Source organism: Squalius cephalus (assembly GCF_949319135.1).
Source record: "Squalius cephalus genome assembly, chromosome: 19".
Taxonomy (NCBI): Eukaryota; Metazoa; Chordata; class Actinopteri; order Cypriniformes; family Leuciscidae; genus Squalius; species Squalius cephalus.
This window is the reverse complement of record NC_137140.1, coordinates 2,157,643-2,179,846: the sequence shown is the minus strand read 5'-3', so window position 1 is coordinate 2,179,846 and position 22,204 is coordinate 2,157,643. Positions and strand designations below refer to the sequence as shown.

Here is a 22,204-nt window from a genome sequence, read left to right as displayed (position 1 = left end):
AATAATAATAATAATAATAATAATTAAATAGCTTTAATAATTATTAAAGCTTTATTAGCATTAATAATAATAATAATAAAACATTAACAAAACAGTGGTTTCACTAGCTTTAATAATTAAAAAACAATTACAAAACAGCAGTTTATTAGCTTTAATAATAATAATAAATGTATTATTAATAATAATAATTATTATTATTATTATAATAATAATTTAATAACAACAACAATTAAAAACAATTGCGAAACTGCAGTTCCACAAGCTTTAAATGCAGCTTGTGCTGAAATCTGACAGGGAACAGAGGCTGGTTCTCGAGGTGTGATTGTGTGGTAATTGATTTAAATGTCTGAGTACACCTCTGTGTTCCTGTGTTCTCCCTCAATCCCCAGACCAATTAATCAACACCATCAGACGAGATCAGCCGATCAGCTTTCTGCCGCTCTCGTCTCTTTCGTTCTGATCTCTGAATCTCTGATCTCTTCTGCTCGAATCTTCCAGGATAGCACTGGAGGACTTTAGGGAATCGCTCAGAACAGCGAGATCTGCGGAAATCGAGAGGTTGCTGTGTTTAATGAGCTTGTTAGAACATGAAGTGTAAAGTTGTGACCCACGTCGGCTGAACTACAGAGAAGCTTTCGGCATTTTCAAAAGATGCCAACATGCTGAAAGTTTGGCCGTTCTTTTGCTTTCAAAGCTGCTCATAAAAGACCTTTTCATTGCACAAACTTCAAGGCTGTCAAAAGCGAATCACCTTGGCCACACTCTGACCGGTTTTCACAAACTGCTGTGCCAGAGAATCATGGGAAGGTTCTTGCTGAAATGGTTTCTTTTGTGAGTTAAAACGAAATGGGAGGGCCATCGGCTCGTTCGCATCACGGGTCAGCGGTTCTTCTTAGTGTTACACAGAAAACTCAAAACATCCAAAGAGTGGAGCGCTTTTATATAAGATACACGGGGTCTCTCGAAACTGAACACTTTTAAAGGACTTGCGTAATATGAAACTGACATAAAACTGTCATTTTCAGGATGGGAACTTAAAGGGATACTTCACCGTCAACTTTCTTTCATCTGTGCGACTTAAACGAAGACATTTATAGGAATGTCTCATTGATTGGTTACCAACATTCTTCAAAAAATCTTCTTTTATACTACAGGGCTGCTGAATGCTTGAATCCGATTGGTTGATGAACGTTCTAAGGTGTGCAGTTATATTCTGGGAAACTCACGGCTAAAGTAGTTCCGGCAGGTTTCGACCGCATTACAGCTGCTTATCACTACGCCAAATGATTTCAGTTATTTCAGACGAACCAAAACCCACAACGACACTGACCACGCAAATAAATACAGTAAACAATAGGGTCAAATCGACAAATTATTTCCATGTTTTTATGTTATGTACGGAAAGCACATACTCTCTTTCTCCCGCTCAAACACACACACACACACACACACACACAGAAACGTGTTGTCAGCGCTGCTCTGATGATTTTATCAGTAAAATAGTTCAACAACTTAAAAGCTACATGACATTTCTCACTAGCGAGGAAATAACGGCGCTGTTCTTGAAGCAGATCAACTTACAGTTTCACTATTAGAGACACTGAAGCCGAACACTTGAGAGACACAGACTCAGTAACTCTCTCTCTCTAATAACTGCATTAATAACTGCAATCAGTGGCTCAATCCTCCTTCATGAGCTCCAAAATGACGTTTAGGAATTAGCAACGGAGACGTGGGATTAGATGCGTAAGAAATTAGTCCGCCACACACAAGAGCGTTGAGAAAAACCAGACAAATGTCTTGAAATGCATAATCTCGAATACTAATCTTCTTTTGTTTTTCAGACCAAAATATGTTTGGAAAAGTGCATAATTAATAAGCATAAGTCACACTTTATTCCTGTTTTTGAGTTATTATGCAAGTGTGTCTTTCGCAGAAAATGTCAGAAAAGGTTGCCTCCAATGTATATTGTCAAATGTGCAAGATCGTTATAATAAAAATAAAAGAAAGTATAAAAAAAAAAAAGAAATACATCATCTCGGGTGTGCATTATTTTTCTAATAATTCAACAGCCTGTTGAATCACTTATTCCTTACTTATGCTCCACATGCTTTTGTCCATTTCTGGGTGTTCTTGATCAATTTTCACCTTTTGATTATTCCAGTTGTTACGTTACTCTAATCATTCAGTGTGTGCATTTTAATTTCCAACCCATTCTGGGTTTATTTTAATCCAGAAATATAGTCATTTTTAAAGAATAGTTGAGTTTAGCATGTTGGTTCTAACATTTAACCCAACGCAGCTTTGGTCAAAACAACTGAACACTGGGTTCATCCCGTTTTGACCCAGCGCCGGGTTGCCTAAATCTCCCAAATTGCATTGTTTTTAACCCAGAATTTTCACAAGGTTAAAGAAAACTCTTATTATCACTAATTATACGGCATTTGCAATCCATTTTACTTTGTAAAATTCAAGAATTTCAAGACGAGCTGTACATTTTCACATCAGGCCTCCTAAGTATATTGCACACGCGTCACAATATCTTTACCCAACTCATAAGTCTCCGTCTGCTTCAGAGCACACAGGGTTTAAGCATGAGACGGCAGCTTTATCTGTGGCTTTGACAGTATGTCGGTTTTGAACACAGTCTGTCTGACGGATGACACTTGTGATAGGATTATTTCAATCTGCAGAAGGAGATCCAGAAATCTCACAGCATATGCGAGCCGAAGCGCCAGTAAAGCTTGCAGTGAGGCGCACATATGCTTAAACAGATGCACAGACCTTCGACACCACACACACACACACACACACACGACTGGTTAAACACCCCAAGCGCTTGAGCGAAAGCTTCCTTTAGCACACATTAAACATCCATCAGCCTCTCGCTGATGAAGTCCATTAATTCCTGCATGATGATGAAAGACAGCAGTCAGATAACGGTCATACTGGACAAAGACTGCTATGGAGAATGAAATACTTTCATTTGTAACGCCTGCACTAAATCCAATCAAAGGACATTATCGGCTTTTGTCGCATTTTATTGTTCCCGCTTATAATGCAAGTCTACGTTTCTTGCATAAAAACACTCATAATTTCCCTCAATGAACTCCTGATTACTTCTTATTGATAGAAAGTAAGGTCGTTGTTAAGTTTAGGTATTGTAGCATTAAGGGATGTAGAATATGGTCATGCATTAATATGTGCTTTATAAATACTAATAAACAGCCAATATTCTAGTAATATGCATGATAAAAACCAACTTGTTAATTGTGAATGTGTTTCTTAATGTAGTGTAACTGAAAAAAATTACAAGATCTAATTAAAAAATGAATAATAATTAAACATGCATTGATGAATTGTTCACAATAAGATAAGATCAATAACATTCATTGAGAAAATAGATATGGTGAATTTTAAATTTCATGTCGACTTTAAAAGGAATGTACATTAACATAAAACATTATAAAACAGATATTATAATTGTCAGAGTCTGTCTTTTTTTGGTATTTGTTACATGTTTATTTCAGTTGCATGTCTTCATTTGTTGCTATGGTTACTGATTGCTTTGCACACCTGTTTCTTGTTCAGTGTGTTTTTTCTCCTGTGTATTAAAGCTTAGTTTAGTTCTACTCATCGTCCATTATTGTCTTTTATATTTGTGAAGCTGTTACGTGTATTTTTGGACTCGTGTTAGACTTCCTTCTCTGTTTCTGCTCATTAATAAAGTGAAACAGCTGTTATTATATTCACCCTCAACTTAATTTCCAAACGGTGTTCCCTAAATAGGTGGATTTTAAGTTTGCAAGGGAGAGGAAACAGCAGCTGTACAAGCTTCTACACAGGCGCTGATCAAGACTCGCTGAAACACGGCATCTGGGCCAGAGTCCCTCAGAGAGATCCTGACTGACCCTCATTAGCTCCAATAAAGATCACAACACTCGCTCACTGTCTGCTGGAAAACATTCAAAATCACCGGTTTATTTCACTGATGGAAACATTATGGTAAGGGAGAACATTTCTGGCTGGTAAAAATAAATATGTAATGCATAATGCAAGTGAAAAAGTTGTTAGGTACTGCCGTCTAAAATGATTTCCATCACCGCCGGCAGCGCCACGTCTCATCCATTCTGCTTCAGATGCCGACTACACACAAAGAGTGAGTGAGCCGGGCAAAGACCCTAACCCTTCAAATGAGCAGAGAGTTTAAGGACGTTGAAAAAAAAATGATGACGACATAAAATGACTGAGAAAAATTACTTCTTTCAACTAAAAACTGAAAATGTTTTGGCCGTTCAGTTGCACGACAGCTGCGCTTTAGGGCCTGAAAACGCAAACTTTTGAAAATGGGTTTCAAAGTGCAAGTTTTTGAAAACAATACCGTTATCATCAAAAATACGTCATGCGCATGCGTGCTACGTGCTCAGTCTATAGGGGCATAGTGTTTCTTTACAAGTGACATCGCCATCTACTGGCCTGGCATGAATAATACAGCACTTTTAGTCGTTTTCTTGGGTCTGTGTGAACGGGGATCGTCTGTAAGTGAAAAACAAAGGAAAAACATGTAAAAGACTGAATTCTGAAATTCAATATAATGAATAAATGCATGTTTTTTTATTTGTTTTGTAAAGTAGTTTAGTGAAAAATTAATAAACAACATTTAAATCCAAAAAAAGCAGCTATTTTAACTAGTGTAACGGCCCGTGTCATTGCGTCGCCTGTCAATAGCAGTGTTTCCATTACCCTTCAAATTGCGCAAACTGAAATTGCGAATTGAAAATACGCCTAATGGAAACACATCAATTTCGCAAAAACTCCCATTTATCGCAAAAAAGTTTTTACACTCGCTCGCATGAGGGGTTTTTTCAGGCAATTCGAAAAAAGAAATATTTCGCAAAACTGCAATGGAAACAGTTTTTGCACATTTACAGTCACCTGACGTAGATGACATGGTGTGTTTGGAGAGAAGACAAGACCGAGTTCTTTATTAAATTCTTATAAGACAAAAGAATTACAGGATTAATGGATTCTAAACCTCAAATAAATGCCACAATCAAGACCTCGAAGCAGATCTGAGGGAGAAACACCCAGAAACACCTCATATGTGCCGCTCAAGTAGCCTATAAGGGTCGTTCCTCACCATTAATGATTGGAAAACACACATACATCTCCTTCCATTAATAATAATGGCCAGTGCAGCGGCTGGGATATAGAACATAAACCTACCAACATCCGTTGCCATGATTTTTGGAATGATTTTACTTATCGCGAGAGGAAAAATGAAGTTTTAGTCGCATAACATCGGTTAATGGAAACGCCGTCATTTCGAAATATTTTTTTGTCGACATTTAGAAAAAAAGAAAGAAAAAAAACGCAAAAGTTTTGCGCAAATCTGTAATGGAAACGCGCCTAATGACATCATATCCACCTTAGCCTCGATTTCTGGTTTTACCAATGGAAACACCAAAGACGCTTTAATATATTCTCAACCAGTAGATCATGGTGCTCGCAACGCCAAGTTCATGGGTTCGATTCCCAGACAAATGAACATGCATGAATTGAAAAAATATCCTCAATGCAGTGTAAGTTTCCTTAGATAAAAACATCTGCCAAATGCATCAATGCAAATGTAAATACACTTAGAAGTTAAGAAACCAAATACATAAAAAAAATGTTTTCTGAGTGTCTGTGCAACTGCAATGAAAGTATGTGGGTCAAATTGACCCGCTATAACAATCATAATAGAAATTTTGTACTCACATTCTACAATATATCAGTGTGTTGATACTTTGCAGGCATGTTAAATACCATAAATTAAAAAAAAATTACCACATTTCAAGGAAAATGTTACCAAGTATTTTAGAAAAATCATAAAATCAAAATGCCCCACAACCTAATAATGGTTAATGTAAGTCATCTTTCGATAAAAGTGACAAATGCATAAATGTAAAAATAAAAACATAAAATAAAATAAAATAAAAAGTCTAATTAAAAGGGATTGTGTGTCAGGGTCATTAAATGTCTTAAATTATCAAATAATTCAACTTTTTATGACAAGGCAAGATTCGTTAAGGTTATAAAATGTCATGTAGTCTGACTCCTCAAAAATGAATGATTTTCACAAATTAATAATGATTTTGTAAAAAAAAAAAAAAAAAAAAAATTACAACTTTTTAAAATGTGTACACTCACATGTGTTTAATGTGCAATAAAAATTATATTCATTTTAACTCTTTATTAGAGTCATTAAATTGAAATCCCAATGATGGTCCTGTTTATTCTCTATATGCAGGTGTTTCTGTCCACTAAAGGCTGTTAGCTGAGCTGGAGGACTGATAACTGAATGATTTACTGTCTAAACAACACTTTAGCATTTATTTAATGCTTAATGAGCATTTACAGTCTGTGTGTTCTCTAGACACAGCAAAAATCATATTAAAAAGCCGACAGTACATTCAGCAGCACCAGTTTAAAGTGAACAGTTTTACTGAAATGTTTACTGAGCGTTTGCTCCGCTCAAGGCCAAACACTGTCGAGACAAACAAGACTTTAACACAGCAAAACAACTCAGACTAAAGCACTCAATCCACCAGATGCATCAGTGAAATGTGTTACAGTTCAGAGTTTTACAGTAAGCCAGAAACGGTGAGGTTCTATAGGAAAACTTACACGATTACAATCTAAATTGTATTAAATGAATATACTGTATAAAGATAATAGTCCACGCATAAATATATAACATTTTACAGCCAAGGAAAAGCACAAGACATTTTACTTAATAGAATTATGAAACTGTATCATTTATGTATGCATTTATTAAAAAATGCTTTGTTCTCCACACATAGAGTAAAAATTAACATAAGAATTACATTTAAACTCAGAGATATAATTTACAATAGAATGTTTCATTTCTATATATATCTAATTATCCATATTTATATTTATATCTATATAGATATATACTGTAACGGTCACCAGCTGGAGTGCCCTGGAGAACCACCAGAGGGCACTCCACACCCAACTATTGTCACTCTCTCACTAACTACATTTCCCATAACTCACTGCCCGGACTCATCATCACTAATTGCATTGACCTGTGTCTCATCATCCTTGTTAGTTTCAGCCTATTTATTCCTTGTTCATTCATTCAAACATTGCGAAGTTTTGTTTAGTGTCACACTGCAACTCGGAGCGTTTTTCCTGGTTTTCGGATTTCTTGCCCGTTCCTTGGATTACTCTCTTGCCTCTGACCCCTGCCTGTCTTGTTTTGTTTTTGTTTGTTTGTTTGGACTGCCTACCTGTGTTTAGACCCACTGCCTGTTTATTGGATTACGTGTCTGGATTGCCTCTTAATAAAAGCTGCATTTGGATCTACCTTCGTGTCTCGGAGCAGTTTCGTGACATATACACACATATACATGCATACATATACTACTGTGTGTGTGTGTGTGTGTGTGTGTGTGTAATAAATGACTAATAAAATTAAATAAATAAACATATATACTCTAAGTGCCATCTGAAATTTTCTTCTAGAATGATCATTTTTATCAGGCTTGTATATTTAAGATCAGTAATTTCACTTAAATGGCAATTAATAGGTAATTTTCATTGCCATTTAAGTTAAATTACTGAACTTAAATATACAAGCCTGATAAAAATGATCATTCTAGAAGAAAATTTCAGATGGCACTTAGAGGCTTTTGCATCTGAACTCTTTTTTTATATATATATATATATATATATATATATATATATATATATATATATATATATATATATATATATATATATATATATATATATATATATTATAGTATAGTATATATATATAGTGTGTTTAGTCACACACGACATGCAGTTAAATGCTTTTTTAAACTCTCCTCACTGAATAAAAATTAAAATAACAGAAATAAAATCTGAAAATTATTTACACAAGTCAGAATAGAAATTATATAAATTAACATGATTTAGAAATAGACAACAACACAAAAAGTATTTTGTTAGTTTCACAGGCTCTCCAATGAAGAGGCTGGCTGTGGATAATTGGTCTCCACTATAAGAGCCTTTCTGAACACCAGAGACCCTCGAGTGACAACAACATTATCAGAGAGAACAGCGCATTACAGTCAACAACAGCAAGTGTTTGGTGATTCAAAGCATGAAAATGGGATGTGATTTATCTTTTTATTTTACATTATGGTTAGCAAATTTGCTTTAAAAAACAAAGCGGTGAGCCTGAATCCAGTTGTCTAAGTGACAAATACACAGATTATGTGTTTGAGTGAGTGTGAACAAGTGAGATCACAGAGAAGTGCCGAGGAAACGACGACGGGACTCTTTCCACACCGGAGCTTTCAAGCTGTGACTTTAACTTTATAGCCAGAAAGTGAACGAATAAATAAAAGCTCAGTTGTTTCTCGAACAAGAGAATCCTGTGCCTGCTGATAATGCGCAAAGACAGTTTTAATAGAGAATCTTTCACATTCTCCCAGTAATCATGACACATATAACCACAAAAGCATGGTATTTTTAGTAATACTATGGTATTGCCATTTGTACATGTCCAAAACAACAGTGGTTTAAAGGGATACTTCACCTCTGGGAAGATGAATGTGTATTTAAAATAGGTCATTTAAGTAGAAGAAATGTGGAGAAATTTTTGAATTTGGAGCTTTCTAGACTGAGAAAAGCCAGAAAATGTATTTTTGGCTCATGTGGATGAAAGACAACAACTCCCAGAATGCACTTGCTTCGCTGCCTTAGGAGGCCACGCCTACCGGTTAGAGAGCACAGTTGAAAACAACAAGGCTAGCCTAAGTAAGTGATGAGTTTGCCAGGGATTTAGAGACCCAAAATGTCCGGGATTCGGCTTTTGCGTTCTACAGTCGCCATTCATCATGTTTACTGTGGCGAGCAGGACGAGGCTGACGGCCGCGGGAGAACAGCGCGAGGGCGGTGGCGTCATTACTGAGACGCGCCGGGTCTCGCATCTCTCACGGAGGAGCGGAAATTTTCTTAGCAAGGGTAAAACGCACATCAACCGATCACTTGTTTAGCGTTCATGTAAACACTACAGTCAGATTCACCGATCGGAATTAATTCAGTTAGACTGAAACGAGAGGTGTGCATGTAAACAATGAATGGCGACCGCAGAAAGCAAAAGCTGAATCCCGGACATTTTTAACAGTCTCGCCCGCCGGACAAGTCCGCGAAAAGGAAGATGGTAACCCCTCAGCTTTCTCCTATTATTCAGCTTTCTCCACAGAACAAGAGCATGCTAGCTTAGCTTCCAAAGAAAGACGGCTGATACTGTGTACATTCTGTGAGTGAGATCCCACCCTGTATGGGCGGGTTGTAAACATGCGGAACAACGCCATCTACTGGCTGTAGTCTTTAGCCTCTGGACAGAAAATCCTCCGATGACGCAAAATGACGATTTTTGCGTCATCGGAGGATTTTTTCCAGACAAAAAATACATAAATCTCTCCTCTCAGGGGGATATGAGGGGGGAAAGCATGGTAATTCGAAAATACTACAGGTTTTCTACTAATACAAAGCTTAATGCTAAATCCTGAAGTAACCCTTTAAGCTTGAAGTCACAAATATCATGGTGATACAAACGTCCTGATTATATCATAATGAAGAAAAGCTTAATTTATATGATCAAATGTATATCTTGAATGCAATGCAAGTCATCTTTCGATAAAGTGACAAATGCATAAATGCAAAAAAAAAAAAATGAAATAAAAATAAAAGTCTAATTAAAAGGGATTGTGTGTCAGGGTCATTAAATGTCTTAAATTATCAAATAATTCAACTTTTTATGACCAGGCAAGATTCGTTACGGTTATAAAATATCATGTAGTCTGACTCCTCCACACAAATGAATAATTAATGATTTTGTAATAAAAAAAATATTAACACTTTTTAAAATGTGTACACTCACATGTGTTTAATGTGCATTAATTTGAACTCTTTATTAGAGTCATTAAATTGAAAATATGAATGTTTTCACAACATTAGAGGACATTTCTTGGCACATGTGTTGCACAAAGACTTTTATTTTCCAAATCGTATACTCTTATTTATTTAGTCCATAGTTGTTTGCAATGCACCATGACAATATCACTATATTGGTTCAGTTTGACTGAGAATAATAGACAGGAGATGTTATATATAAACACACACTCACAAGTGATTTTTTGGAGAGCCAGAGGTGAATAAAGAAAAGGCAGACAGCACTGAGACTTCATGATGAGTCGAGGTCACTGATGTGGGAGAGATCCAGGAAGAACATCACAACATGAGAAGCTCTTTGTTTGAGAGCTGGAATAAATCCATCTCTCCTATCATAAAGAGTGTGTGCATGCATGTGGTTCTCTCTCTCGTGTGTTACAGTAGTTCAACAGCTGTAGTCCCGCAGAAGCGGATCGATAGCCTGTGAAAGCGGCTCGAGAGGAATTCATACATGCATGACGAGGACATCCATTCTTAAAGTCCCAGCGGTGAAAGAAAAGGACACTTTCTACAGTCAGATAATGACCAAGCCTCAAAACAACAGGGAAAGGGCTTTCAAAATGCTTCAATAATAGTGGAAAATATACTGAATGCGCACAGTGAAAACTATCCTCACTCTGAAATTTACTGCATTGAATTAAACATGAAGTTGAAAGAATGAAATCGTATTTTCTTGTAAAACATAGTCTTACAACCTCCACTTTGTTTTTTTACAGTGTACTTCTAACTACCACATGCCATTTCTTTTAATGCAACAGATTTTCAATGTCAAATGAAAAAAAAAAAAAAAAAAAACATGTTGAATGATCTGTAAAGTGTTTTAAAACTCTGTAAATGATTTTCGGTTTATGCATCTGACACCTTTTAAAGTGCTATCATGTCATTCTCAGAGGGAAACAAATGCAAAATAAGCATCAGCTCACTAATGGACTGATGAGTTGTTAACGCTTCTAAGCTACTCGTTCTCAGCTAATATGTTTATTTTTTACATTTACATTTATGCATTTGGCAGACGCTTTTATCCAAAGCGACTTGCATTGCATTTCAAGGTACACATTTACATTCTTATCAGTTCTTTTTGTACACAATTACACAAAGATTGTTATAACTTGCATTTATGTGATTATATTGCAGTTACATCAAAAGGAATTGTACGACAAAGCAAACTGTACATCAGTCTGATTTATTATGTAAACACTAGATTCAAAGGTTTGGGGTCAGAAAGATTTTGAAATTAATACGTTTATTCAGCAAGGATGCATTACATTGATCAAAAGTGACCGTAAAGACATTTATAAATGTTAAAAAAAGATTTCAATTCCAAATAAATGCTGTTCTTTTGAACTTTCAATTCATCAAAGAATCTCATGAATTAAAATGCATCATGATTTCCGGTTTTTAATATTGATAATATTCATAAATCAGCATATTAATATGATTTCTGAAGGATCATGTGACACTGAAGACTGGAATAATGATGCTGAAAATTCAGCTTTGATCACAGGAATAAATTATATTTGAACATATATTTAAAACAGCTATTTCAAAATGTAATAATATTTCACTGTTTTTATGCATTTTTGATAAAATAAATGCAGCTTTGGTGAGCAGAAGAGACTTCTTTCAAAAACATTTAAAAAAAAAAATTTCTCAAACCTTCTGATATAAAAATCACCAATGCACAATGGCTTTTCAGTTCATTTAATGCATGTGTGTGTAGAACTAGATCAGTGAAATCTCAAGAGTGATCTGTGCACAGTGGAATCTTATTGGACTGGTTGTTTTATGCAACCAGACACAGAGGAAAAAATAGACTCAGTTTTCCTGCCAGCCTTGTGAGCGATCAGAAAGCACACTATCAGTACAGCAAGTGTCCTTATGAGTGCAAGCCTGCAGACACACGCTGTGATTCAGGACTCTCAAAACCGGGAAATGCGCTGGAGTGCTGTGAACCCATTTTTCCCAACACACTATTCAGATGCAAATGAGCCGCGGTGGCATTAGGTGTAGTTTCCTACACCTACAGCTCTGCTATAAGTGAGCTTTATGAATATATTCAGCTGGAGATCAGGCTTGCTGGTCTCATAAATGAAGTGAAAGGGCAGGACTATCAGTCATTCATGACGGACGAGGAATTTATAATGGTGCGAGAAAACAGCAGCACACACTGAAACTGCTTCTGGTCGACATCAGAAGTGACCAGTTTGACCAGCAAATCTGAACATGACTCGACTCACAGCTGACGATTTTAATACAGATGATGGAGATCATTTCCTAAGCAAATAAGACCGTTTCATTCTCTTTTACACAGGGATGCACGATATATCGGCCACCATATCGGTATCAGCGGGTATATATTTTTATGTTATTAGCCGCGTTTCTATTATCCTTTAAATTGCGCAAATTGAAATTGTGAATTGAAAATACGCCCAATGGAAACACGTCAATTTCGCAAAAACTCGCATTTATCGCAAAAAAGTTTTTACGCTCGCATGAGGTGGTTTTTCAGGCAATTCGAAAAAGAAATATTTCGCAAAAACTGCAATGGAAACAGTTTTTGCGCATTTACAGGTCACCTGACGTAGATGACGCGGTGTGTTTGGACAGAATACGAGACAGAGTTCTTTATTAAATTCATAAAAGACAAAAGAATTACAGGAATAATGGATTCTAAACCTCAAATAAATGCCACAATCAAGACCTCGAAGCAGAAATGAGGGAGAAACACCCAGAAACTCCTCATATGTGCCGCTCACAAGTATAATAAGGGTCGTTCCATACCATTAATGATTGGAAAACACACACACATCTCCTTCCATTAATAATAATGGCCAGTGCAGCGGCTGGGATATAGTACATAAACCTACCAACGTCCGTTGCCATGATTTTTGGAATGATTTTACTTATCGCAAGTTTTAGTCGCGTAACATTGGTTAATGGAAACGCCGTCATTTCGAAATAGTTTTTTGTTGACATTTAGAAAAAAAAAGAAGAAAAACAAACGCAAAAGTTTTGCGCAAATCTGTAATGGAAACGTGCCTATTGTTATCGGCCCGATAAGAAAAGTTGGCCAATATATTAAAGCCGATAAATAATGTATTATCTCCTTCAGCTGAGACGCTTCAGATGCCACTGTTCAACATGATGGGTTTGAATTGCTTGAAATATGATCGAAATCACCTCAAAAAAGGAAAATACAGTAAAGTGCAACATGTGCAGCGCAAATCTGTCATATCGGCTACATAACATTATCATGAGAACATCATTATAATTGTGTGATTGGGACATGATGAAACTTTTGTTTTTGTAATCAGGCTCTCAAAAATAATATAAAAATTTGGATTTAGATTTATCGGCCAATATATCGGTTATCGGCTTTCAAATATAAAGAATTATCGGTATCGGCCAAAATGTTCATATCGGTGCATGCCTACTTATACATTCACTATGTTGTTTATTTGGCCAATACATTCATTTTAGGCTCACAAACTGCTTTACTGAGTCAATATTATTGTCTGCGGTAATCGACAGCACAGATGTTGAGGATAGAGCAATACTGCACACAACATGATTTCTAAAGAACTCATTTTGTCTTAGTATTTAGTTGTATTCAATAGCGAATACTTGTTTGACTAAGATGAATTGAATGAATTAGTCTAGCAGACTAGCGTATGTATTATTTACACTAAAATCAATTTACTATTAACTGAAGGACAGCAAGAGCACAAATGACACATCAATAGATTCTTTTCATTCCACATTCAGAAGCTTTAATATTACTCTTCTGTATTCACTGCAAAAAATGATGTTCTTCCTCAGTGTTTCTGTCTTGTTTTTCCATACAAATATCTCAACATTCTTAAATCAAGATTCATTTTCTGGAGAAGCAAAGTTATTTAAGATGTTAAGTCTGGTTTAATAAAAACTGTTTATGCTTAAAACATGAACAAATATCTGACAATGGGACATTTTTCTTGTTTTAACAAACTTAATTTTGATGATTTATTCAGAAAACAAGTCTTTTGACATTTTTCTTCCCAAATAAATGTGTTTTGATGAACAATATCTCAACATTCTTAAATGTAAAACAAGACAAAAATACTGAGTTAGAAAATATTTTTTGCAGTTATGTCAGTGATTATATAACATACATGTACATATACTATAACAGTGATTTTTGCTGTTATATAGATCTGTCGGACTGCACACGAAAACAATGCATATTTTATTAATACTCCATGTCTAATCATTTAACATAAAGTCATGTAATATGCCAGATAATTTACAGTTAGATGGTCATTAACACAAATTAAGCACATTTTGCTACTGTTTATTTTGTGGCAATGACCCGTGGATAGTATATTTTATATCAACATCAGCATGTAAGAAGCAAATGTGCACAATTTATGGATAAGTGCAACTTCTTTTACTAACATTTAGCTTGATTTAAAGGAAATGAAATGGATCTCAGGTCTAAAGTGCTGCATCCAGCAGTCACAGTGAGGATAACAGGGATTACAGATCCAACGGCTCAATTATAGCGTAAAGTCTCTCTTCTGTACCATTCACAGAGCACGACTTCACATAAATGCTGGTTTCTGTAAATCCAACAAGTCAATTTCTGGCTTAACCAATGGCAAACTGTAATTGTATGTGCATTGGACTACAAGTTTATCCAAACAGATCCAGACAGGAGTGTGTGTGTGTGTGTGGGGGGGGGGGGGTAGTCTTTACGAGTGAGTTATTGAATCATTCACTAATGCGATTAATTCAAAAACACTGATTCATTCAGGAAAAAAACAAGTAATTGTCTTTATAGGTGAGTCACTGAATCATTCACTCAGGCAATTTGTTCAAAACACTGATTCATTCAAGAACGAAACAAGTAATTGCCTTCATGAGTGAGTCATTGAATCATTCACTCAGGCAATTTGTTCAAAACACTGATTCGTTCAGAAAAAAAAAAAAAAGTAATTGTCTTTATAAGTGAGTCACTGAATCATTCACTTTGCAATTTGTTCAAAACACTGATTCACTCAAGAACAAAACAAGTAATGGCCTTCATGAGTGAGTCATTGAATCATTCACTCAGGCAATTTGCTCAAAACACAAATTCATTCAGGAATGAAACAAGTAATGTCTTTATAGGTGAGTCACTGAATCATTCACTCAAGCGATTCATTCAAAAACACTGATCCATTCAGGAACGAAACAATTAATTGCCTTCATGAGTGAGTCTTTGAATCATTCACTCAGGCAATTTGTTCAAAACACTGATTCTTTCAGGAAAAAAAAACAAGTAATTGTCTTTATAAGTGAGTCACTGAATAATTCACTCAGGCAATTTGTTAAAAACACTGATTCATTCAGGAATGAAACAAGTAATGTCTTTATAGGCGAGTCACTGAATCATTCACTCAAGTGATTCATTCAAAAACACTGATCCATTCAGGAATGAAACAGCACTAATGCATGCGTTGAAACACGTTGATTTGGTTTTCTCTTTGTTTGTAACAATTTTCTAACTGTTTGCCACATTAACTGATAGTAAAACTAAATAAAACACATAAGTATTTGAAGATAGAGAGAGGGAATATGATTGAGACTCAAATCTTGTAAGACCAATGCACAACTAAATTAAAAATAAAATGGTTATGTTCTTATGTATAGTATGCCATATTGCTTCACTTTTTCGACATCATATCTCAAATAAAATATCAAGTTTATTAACGAACTACCATGAATTTTATTCAATATACCTTTTGATGAAAAAATCTTTTTAAAAAAGAGCTGTAAACTCCAGCCACAATTTTCACCGTCCATCTAAAAACCGACCTTAAATGAACCCTGTCCGAAATTCATTGACCCAAGCAGTCCGAACACAAAGACACTTTGTCCAGTCCTCTAGATTAGTTCACATAAATGATGAAATACTGAGCTTGTGAAGCTCTTTGCCCTTGGCTGTATTGAAGTAATGGAAGAGCTGAAATGATGCACCGCTGTCTCAGAACGACAAATCCTTCATCTGTTCATGTCATCTGTCTGTAGTGCTCTTAAAATTACTCTGAAAATACAAGCCCTGAGGAGCTTCAATAGATAATGATGGATTCTTCTTATTGATATAAAAGAAAAGAGACACACACATGGCCAATTTTATTGCCAGATGTAACAAATTAGGGCTTTGTTGCTTCATAAAAGAAAAAAATAAGACTCTAGTGTTTGTATGTAAGGCCAAAGAAAATAAAGACAGTGTCTGCCATCTTTTCATTTTAGGAACCAGTTGATTTTACTTAAAGGAGACATATCATGCTTTTAAATCGTTCCTTTTTACATATAAATCATACATTTGTAGTCTATATAAAGCGGAACTGCAATGCTTGGGTCTGAATTCCTCATTATTATAGCTCCACAGGCCCCTTTTCTACCCCTTTTCTGATGTGCGTCTGAGAGCAACTCGTTTTGGTGCGGTCTCTTTAAATGCAATTGAGACACGTCATACCCCGCCCCCTCTCCAGGATGCAGAGGTGACACTCGGTTCAACTCCACCCCGTTCGGCCATTTTTGTAGTTTGTTTGCAGAGATGCGATTAAAGCGGCACAGAAACTTTTTATTCACACGTTAACAAAATGTCAACAACTGAAGACTTGTCCAGCCAGCCTTACATGTTCGAGCCAGAGTCGGAGCCGGAGCGAGATGAAAATGAAGACGACGAACCTGCAGAACAACGTCTTCATATGGATGTATCGCAATGGTGTGTTACTGTATTTACACATGAAACTTTGGTCTTCCGACCTTTTACCACCGTGTCGATTTATTTTGATTAATATGTGCGAGGGAGAGAGAGCAAGACAGCGTCTAGTTTGGAGATGGTGTCTTGTTTACACTTTCGCCTGGCTCCGAAGAGAGAGAGAGTGCGTGCGCGCGACCGGGTCTCTCTCTCTCTGCTCGTTCTTTCAGTTAAACATGCGCCCTGTCACAAGCGCAGCAGTTCATCTACATTAGACGGTGTAATGAAGCGTGTGGGTTACTACATCTAACAACCGAACATTTTAACTTACCCTCTCGTAACTTCTGCATCTTTTAGCTTGGACTACAAAATTGCAGCGAGAAATAAAAATGGCGGATTGCTCGAAGTGTTGGGCTGGAAGTCAATGTCCTTATTTGGCAGTTCCGCTGCAAATACTGTGACGTAATAGTTCACAAAACATCATAGATAACAGAAAAATTGGAACAGGTTGAAAAATAAGGCCAAAACAGAATATAAAGATATCAACGAAGCACCTGAAGAGAATAATTTCAACTTTTCTGTACTTCTAAACACTCCAAATATACAACAAAATGCATTTAAGGGATAAAAAAGTGGATTTAGCATGATATGTCCCCTTTAAAGTCCCCCTGTAGTCAATCATTTTATCCCTTAAAACTCATATTTGATCACCAAAATGACATATTTAAACGTTTTTTCCTTGAAAAAAATTTCTTCATGCCTTAAAATATCTTGAATGTAACTCGACACCCTTGCCTCATTTAGTATGCGCGGTTCTATGAATATGCAAATGACCCCCGCCTCCACTCACTCACTCAGCTCAGAGATCCACTGGTTGTCGATCACACGTTGATCTGATTGGTTACAAGGTAGTTTGTGACGTCAGAAACACCAGCGATTTCAAAGCGTGTTTTTGAGACTGTCTTTGGTTCACTGCAGTTTTAAGGAGGAAATACTCAGCAATGGTGTCGACTTATGAATTTACACATGCTTTGTCTTAAAGCATATTAAAAACACCACATAGACACATAAACAACATTAAAAGCTGGATTTTCACCACAGGGGGACTTTAAATGAGTGCAATTTAGGATTGCGTTGAAATAATAATCGACCATGAATTCTGACGCTGATATAAATGCACGCATTTACACTATGGAATAATTACTTTTTATTAATGTTTAAAGAAGTCTCATGAATCTTTATTTCTATATTTCACTTTAAATACACCTGAATTATTGCAACCTTTTGACAGGTAGTGCATATGCATGAATGCATGTATATTTCATATTCTGCACTCACCCTGAAGTCTATACCAACTGTTGAGATGAAGCTCCCAGCCAGAAATGCTCCATCTTTAAAGCGAACCAACAGACATGTTTTCCCCACGCCAGAGTCACCGACCAGCATTACCTGGAGAAAAACACATGATGAAGCATGCAATATATCCCATAATCCCTCCCTTGTCTTCCCTGCCTCTTATTCTATTAAGAGACAAACATCCTCTCATCCTTCCATCAGTGTCAATCAAGCCATGTCTGTTTCCCTGCAGCACTTAGAGAGACTCTTTCAAGGCCGTAAAGATTAAAGACAGGAATATCGGAGAGGTTTGCTTGCAGAGGGAAGGGATTTTGCTTTGTTAAAGCTATAAAACATAAAATGTTGACTTCCCTGAACGTCATTTCAAAATAAACTCACTGTTTTATTTAGATTCCCTTCAGACCTGTTAAAACTTAAAAAAGAAAAAAAGAAGTGCACTTGATGTGTACTTAAAATTCTAAAGTATATTTCTTTAAAAAAAAAAAAAAACTACTTGCACATAATATAACATTAATGAAATAAAGGTCACTTAAAGAGAATACACTTTTGTGACACGCTTTTAAAAAGTGCATGTCAAATTTTTATTTTAAAGTATTTTAAATCGCGTTTGTCATGCTTTAAAGAAGTACAAACCCTGACGTGTTGACATGCTAAAGCACGCGTAAAGTACTTGAAGTGTGTTATTTGATATGACATTTAAAGTTAATATGTTTTAAATGTACTAAATTGCAAAATCATGAAATGTGTAATTAGAAAAATATTTGCATACATGACAAGTTCGAACAGAGTTGGCATTAAAGTACATTTCAGTTTTATTTATAAATGTGTGTCGGAACACTTTAACCATTTCAAAGACAATAGAATTAATTATGAAATTAATGTACATGTAAAGATGTACTTAAGTCCCACTTAAGTGAGTCAAAAAAGCAACTTATATCAATTTAAACTTTAATACATTTTCATTTAATCGTAAATAACATGCAATAAAGTGTCTGAAAACATTGCATTCAGTTCACACTTAAGTATATTATTTCCATAATAAGTACTATTTTTAAAAGTATGCTAAACTTTTTAAAGGTTCATTAAAGGATGAAGCTTCTTAAATGATAATCTTTCACAAACAGCATTGGTTTATTTCATAGACTGTAAAAAAAAAGGTTTATTTATTTTAGTAATATTTACGCCAATGCTAAATAATATGCAGGAGTAGAAAGCACGTTAGGAAATGCTTGTTTAAATGTATGGATCTGCAGGATCAGTTTGGGAAATCGGGAGTTGCACAGCTATTCCTGTTCTTTTGCATTGTCCACACTTGACTGATGATGTTCCTGATTGCATTTGATGAATAAGCAAGACTAATATATATATATATATATATGATTCATCATCAGGGAATGATTATATAAATGCATTATTCACCAGATCAGAACTGTCTTCCACACCGAAGTCACTTAAACATTTAAGCCTAAATATGTAAAGCTCAAAACTCCTGATTCAATAGACTGGAGAAAGCCGAATCAGTCGGTGTGAATGCTTGTAACTGAGCATGCTTGTGTCCGGCTGGATAACTCAGTTTCTGTGCTCTGGCTTATCTGTATTGACACAGCTGTTCAATTAGAGGCTCAACTCCAGTCAAACAGAGCGCAAAATCCCCATCCATATGGGACAGCTGGATAGTATTTCATTGTTTTTAATTGCCGTGGCATAAATAAAGGCCACAAACTCATTGCATAGTAAATCTCCACACAATCATTTGAGCTATGAAATATACATTTTATAACACAGAAGCAAAATATTTCCAATCACATATGCATGCACATGTATGGCAAGCCATTTTAACACTTAGTAATTGGCTTATCTATTTATGGAAAAAAAATTCAAGTGGAACAATTTATTAAACAAAATATAAGGAAATCTAAAAAAAAAAAAAAAAAAAAAATGCATTTTTTTTTGTTTTTGTTTTGAGTATCATATACATCATGGCTCATATAGTATGATTTAGTGGGAATTTGGAGGGGGAAAAAAACAGCTCAATTTTATTCAGAGACTCAAACTGAGCAAAAATAAGCAATTTGCTGCAGGACAAAAAGTGATGAAATTCTGATGCTTGTAATGCAAATTTATGAGATCTTTATAACAACATAGCAGATACTGACATAAAATGCATACAAAAACCTGTATCAGCCAATAATGTCTTAGTAAGATATTTCAATGCTTAGTTTATGATCAAACCTCTGTAGTTTTAAAACATAATGCAATGCAATACAATGCTTGAGAGATGAACAAATAAACCTTCTACAAGCCTGATGATCATATTCGATACTCATGATTTTTATAATAAATGATGCATCATGTAAACATGCAGCTTTAAGCAGCTTCAGTCCAGTAAAGCGTTTTTTCTTGAAATATTACTGATAATATAAAGGTTATTCTTAAGATTACTTCAACAAAATTCAGGATGAAGAGCCTCAGAAGCCCAGAGAATGTTAGTTACCTCAAATTAGTTACCAATTAAATGGATCCTTGATACTATTGAGATGTAATGAATGAGAACTAGTCATAAGATACTAATTATAATTGGAATAATAGAACTAGTGAAATTTAAATATACTAGGCACTGAAATTACATAGTAAATATTAAAATAAATAAATTTGGTTACTAGTAATAGATAATTTAAAAAAATGAATAAATGCGTAAGCGGCTTGCCATACTGCATGATGTTCGCGTTGCTGAAATGAGCTCGTCTTGTACCTTGAAGGCGATGTCGTAGAACTCTCCACTGTTGCTGAGAGAGGGTCTGCTGGGATACACCACTCCGTTGGACTGGGTCAGGACTTTCTTTCCCTTCTCTTTATCGCTGATGGGAGATGAGCTCGGAGAATTTGAACTCCCCTTTCCTTTCACCGCTTTTTTCCTCGACATTATTAGAATAATTATTCCCCGTGTGAACGTACGACGAGTAATTTATAAAGCACGCTCTATGCAGCAACCAGGTTACTTTTCCCGATGTGTTTGTCTTAGCAAGCGTGAATTAACTTTTCAGCAATAAGCGAGCGCATGACTTCGGGTTTGCGTCAAATAATGAGTGCGCGCGGTGCACCTGCTTCTGTGGTCCAAAAATGTGCAAAGAAAAAACGTCTCAGCCTCCTAAATGCACTTGTGCTGATGCTCCGTCAGTATGAAAGGGAAAATTCACCTCACTCCTTTAAGCGGAGTAGTAGTGCACGCGCGTTATCAACAATCAGTGAAGCGCGCGAGCGCTCAGTCTCCACTTGTGTGAATACAAAACCCTCTTAAAGGCGCAGTCTTATTTTGAACGTATACATCAGGATTGGTTTTAGCTAGGAGGATGGATTGACAAAGAATGGACTCTAAGATATCAGCAGGAATTAAAAAAATAATAATAATAAATTCAGCTATGACTAGGCTACTAAAAATGACAGCATTTTACAAGCCTTACATTAATATGGAAGCTTGTTTATGTCATTTATTTGTTCTTTATTTTGTCATTGTTATAAATAACAACGAAATAACATCAGAGAATCTTACAATATCAGTGCAAACTTTGTACCAGACAACAGAGACATAGATATGATTGTGCATGTGAAAAAATATTATGCAAATTGTGAGATGTGGTATAATGCAGCAATGCATACTCCAATTACCAACTATTGCAGTTGTGTAGAAAAGTAGTGTAGTGTATATGTGTTGGGCTGGGTGTAAATTGAAGGAATGTTCATTCAACAGTCTAAGCCAGTCTAATAGTCATGGAATGAAAAATAAAATAAAACTCAGAATATAAATGATGTAACTCTGAATATAAACTCGCAATTGTGAGAAAAGAAGTGAGAATTGCTAAATAAAAAGGTAAATTACCTTTAATGGAAGCCTCTCATTAAGAAACCAGAACTAGATCCAAATGAATTAGCACAGACCTATTTCAAATCTTCCATTTATGTCTAAAATACCAGAAAAAGTCGTGTCCGCTCAATTGTGCTTCCTGCAAAAAATGATATCTATGAAAAATTTCAGTCTGGATTCAGGCCCTATCAATGCGCAGACACTGCACTCGTTAAAATTACAAATGACTTACTTCTGGCTAT

The 22,204-nt window shown here is 35.7% G+C and overlaps 1 protein-coding gene across 3 annotated transcripts in view; it reads right to left on the bottom strand.

The window, feature by feature from the left end:
• rab26 (RAB26, member RAS oncogene family) overlaps positions 1-21,354 on the bottom strand; it is a 70,651-nt gene extending 49,297 nt beyond the window's left edge. Inside the window, exons 1-3 of one of the 3 annotated variants that reach the window (XM_079852034.1) lie at positions 20,853-21,115; positions 18,083-18,193; positions 467-542 (exon numbers count right to left, since the gene is read on the bottom strand). In XM_079852034.1, coding sequence (XP_079708160.1) covers positions 528-542; positions 18,083-18,193; positions 20,853-21,023 — 297 coding nt within the window. In that variant the 5' untranslated portion in view covers positions 21,024-21,115 and the 3' untranslated portion in view covers positions 467-527. Of the gene's footprint in view, positions 1-466; positions 543-14,582; positions 14,616-18,082; positions 18,194-20,852 lie in introns of those variants that run through there. The other 2 variants (XM_079852033.1, XM_079852035.1) reach the window with 2 other exon arrangements.
• Positions 21,355-22,204: the final 850 nt, after the last annotated feature.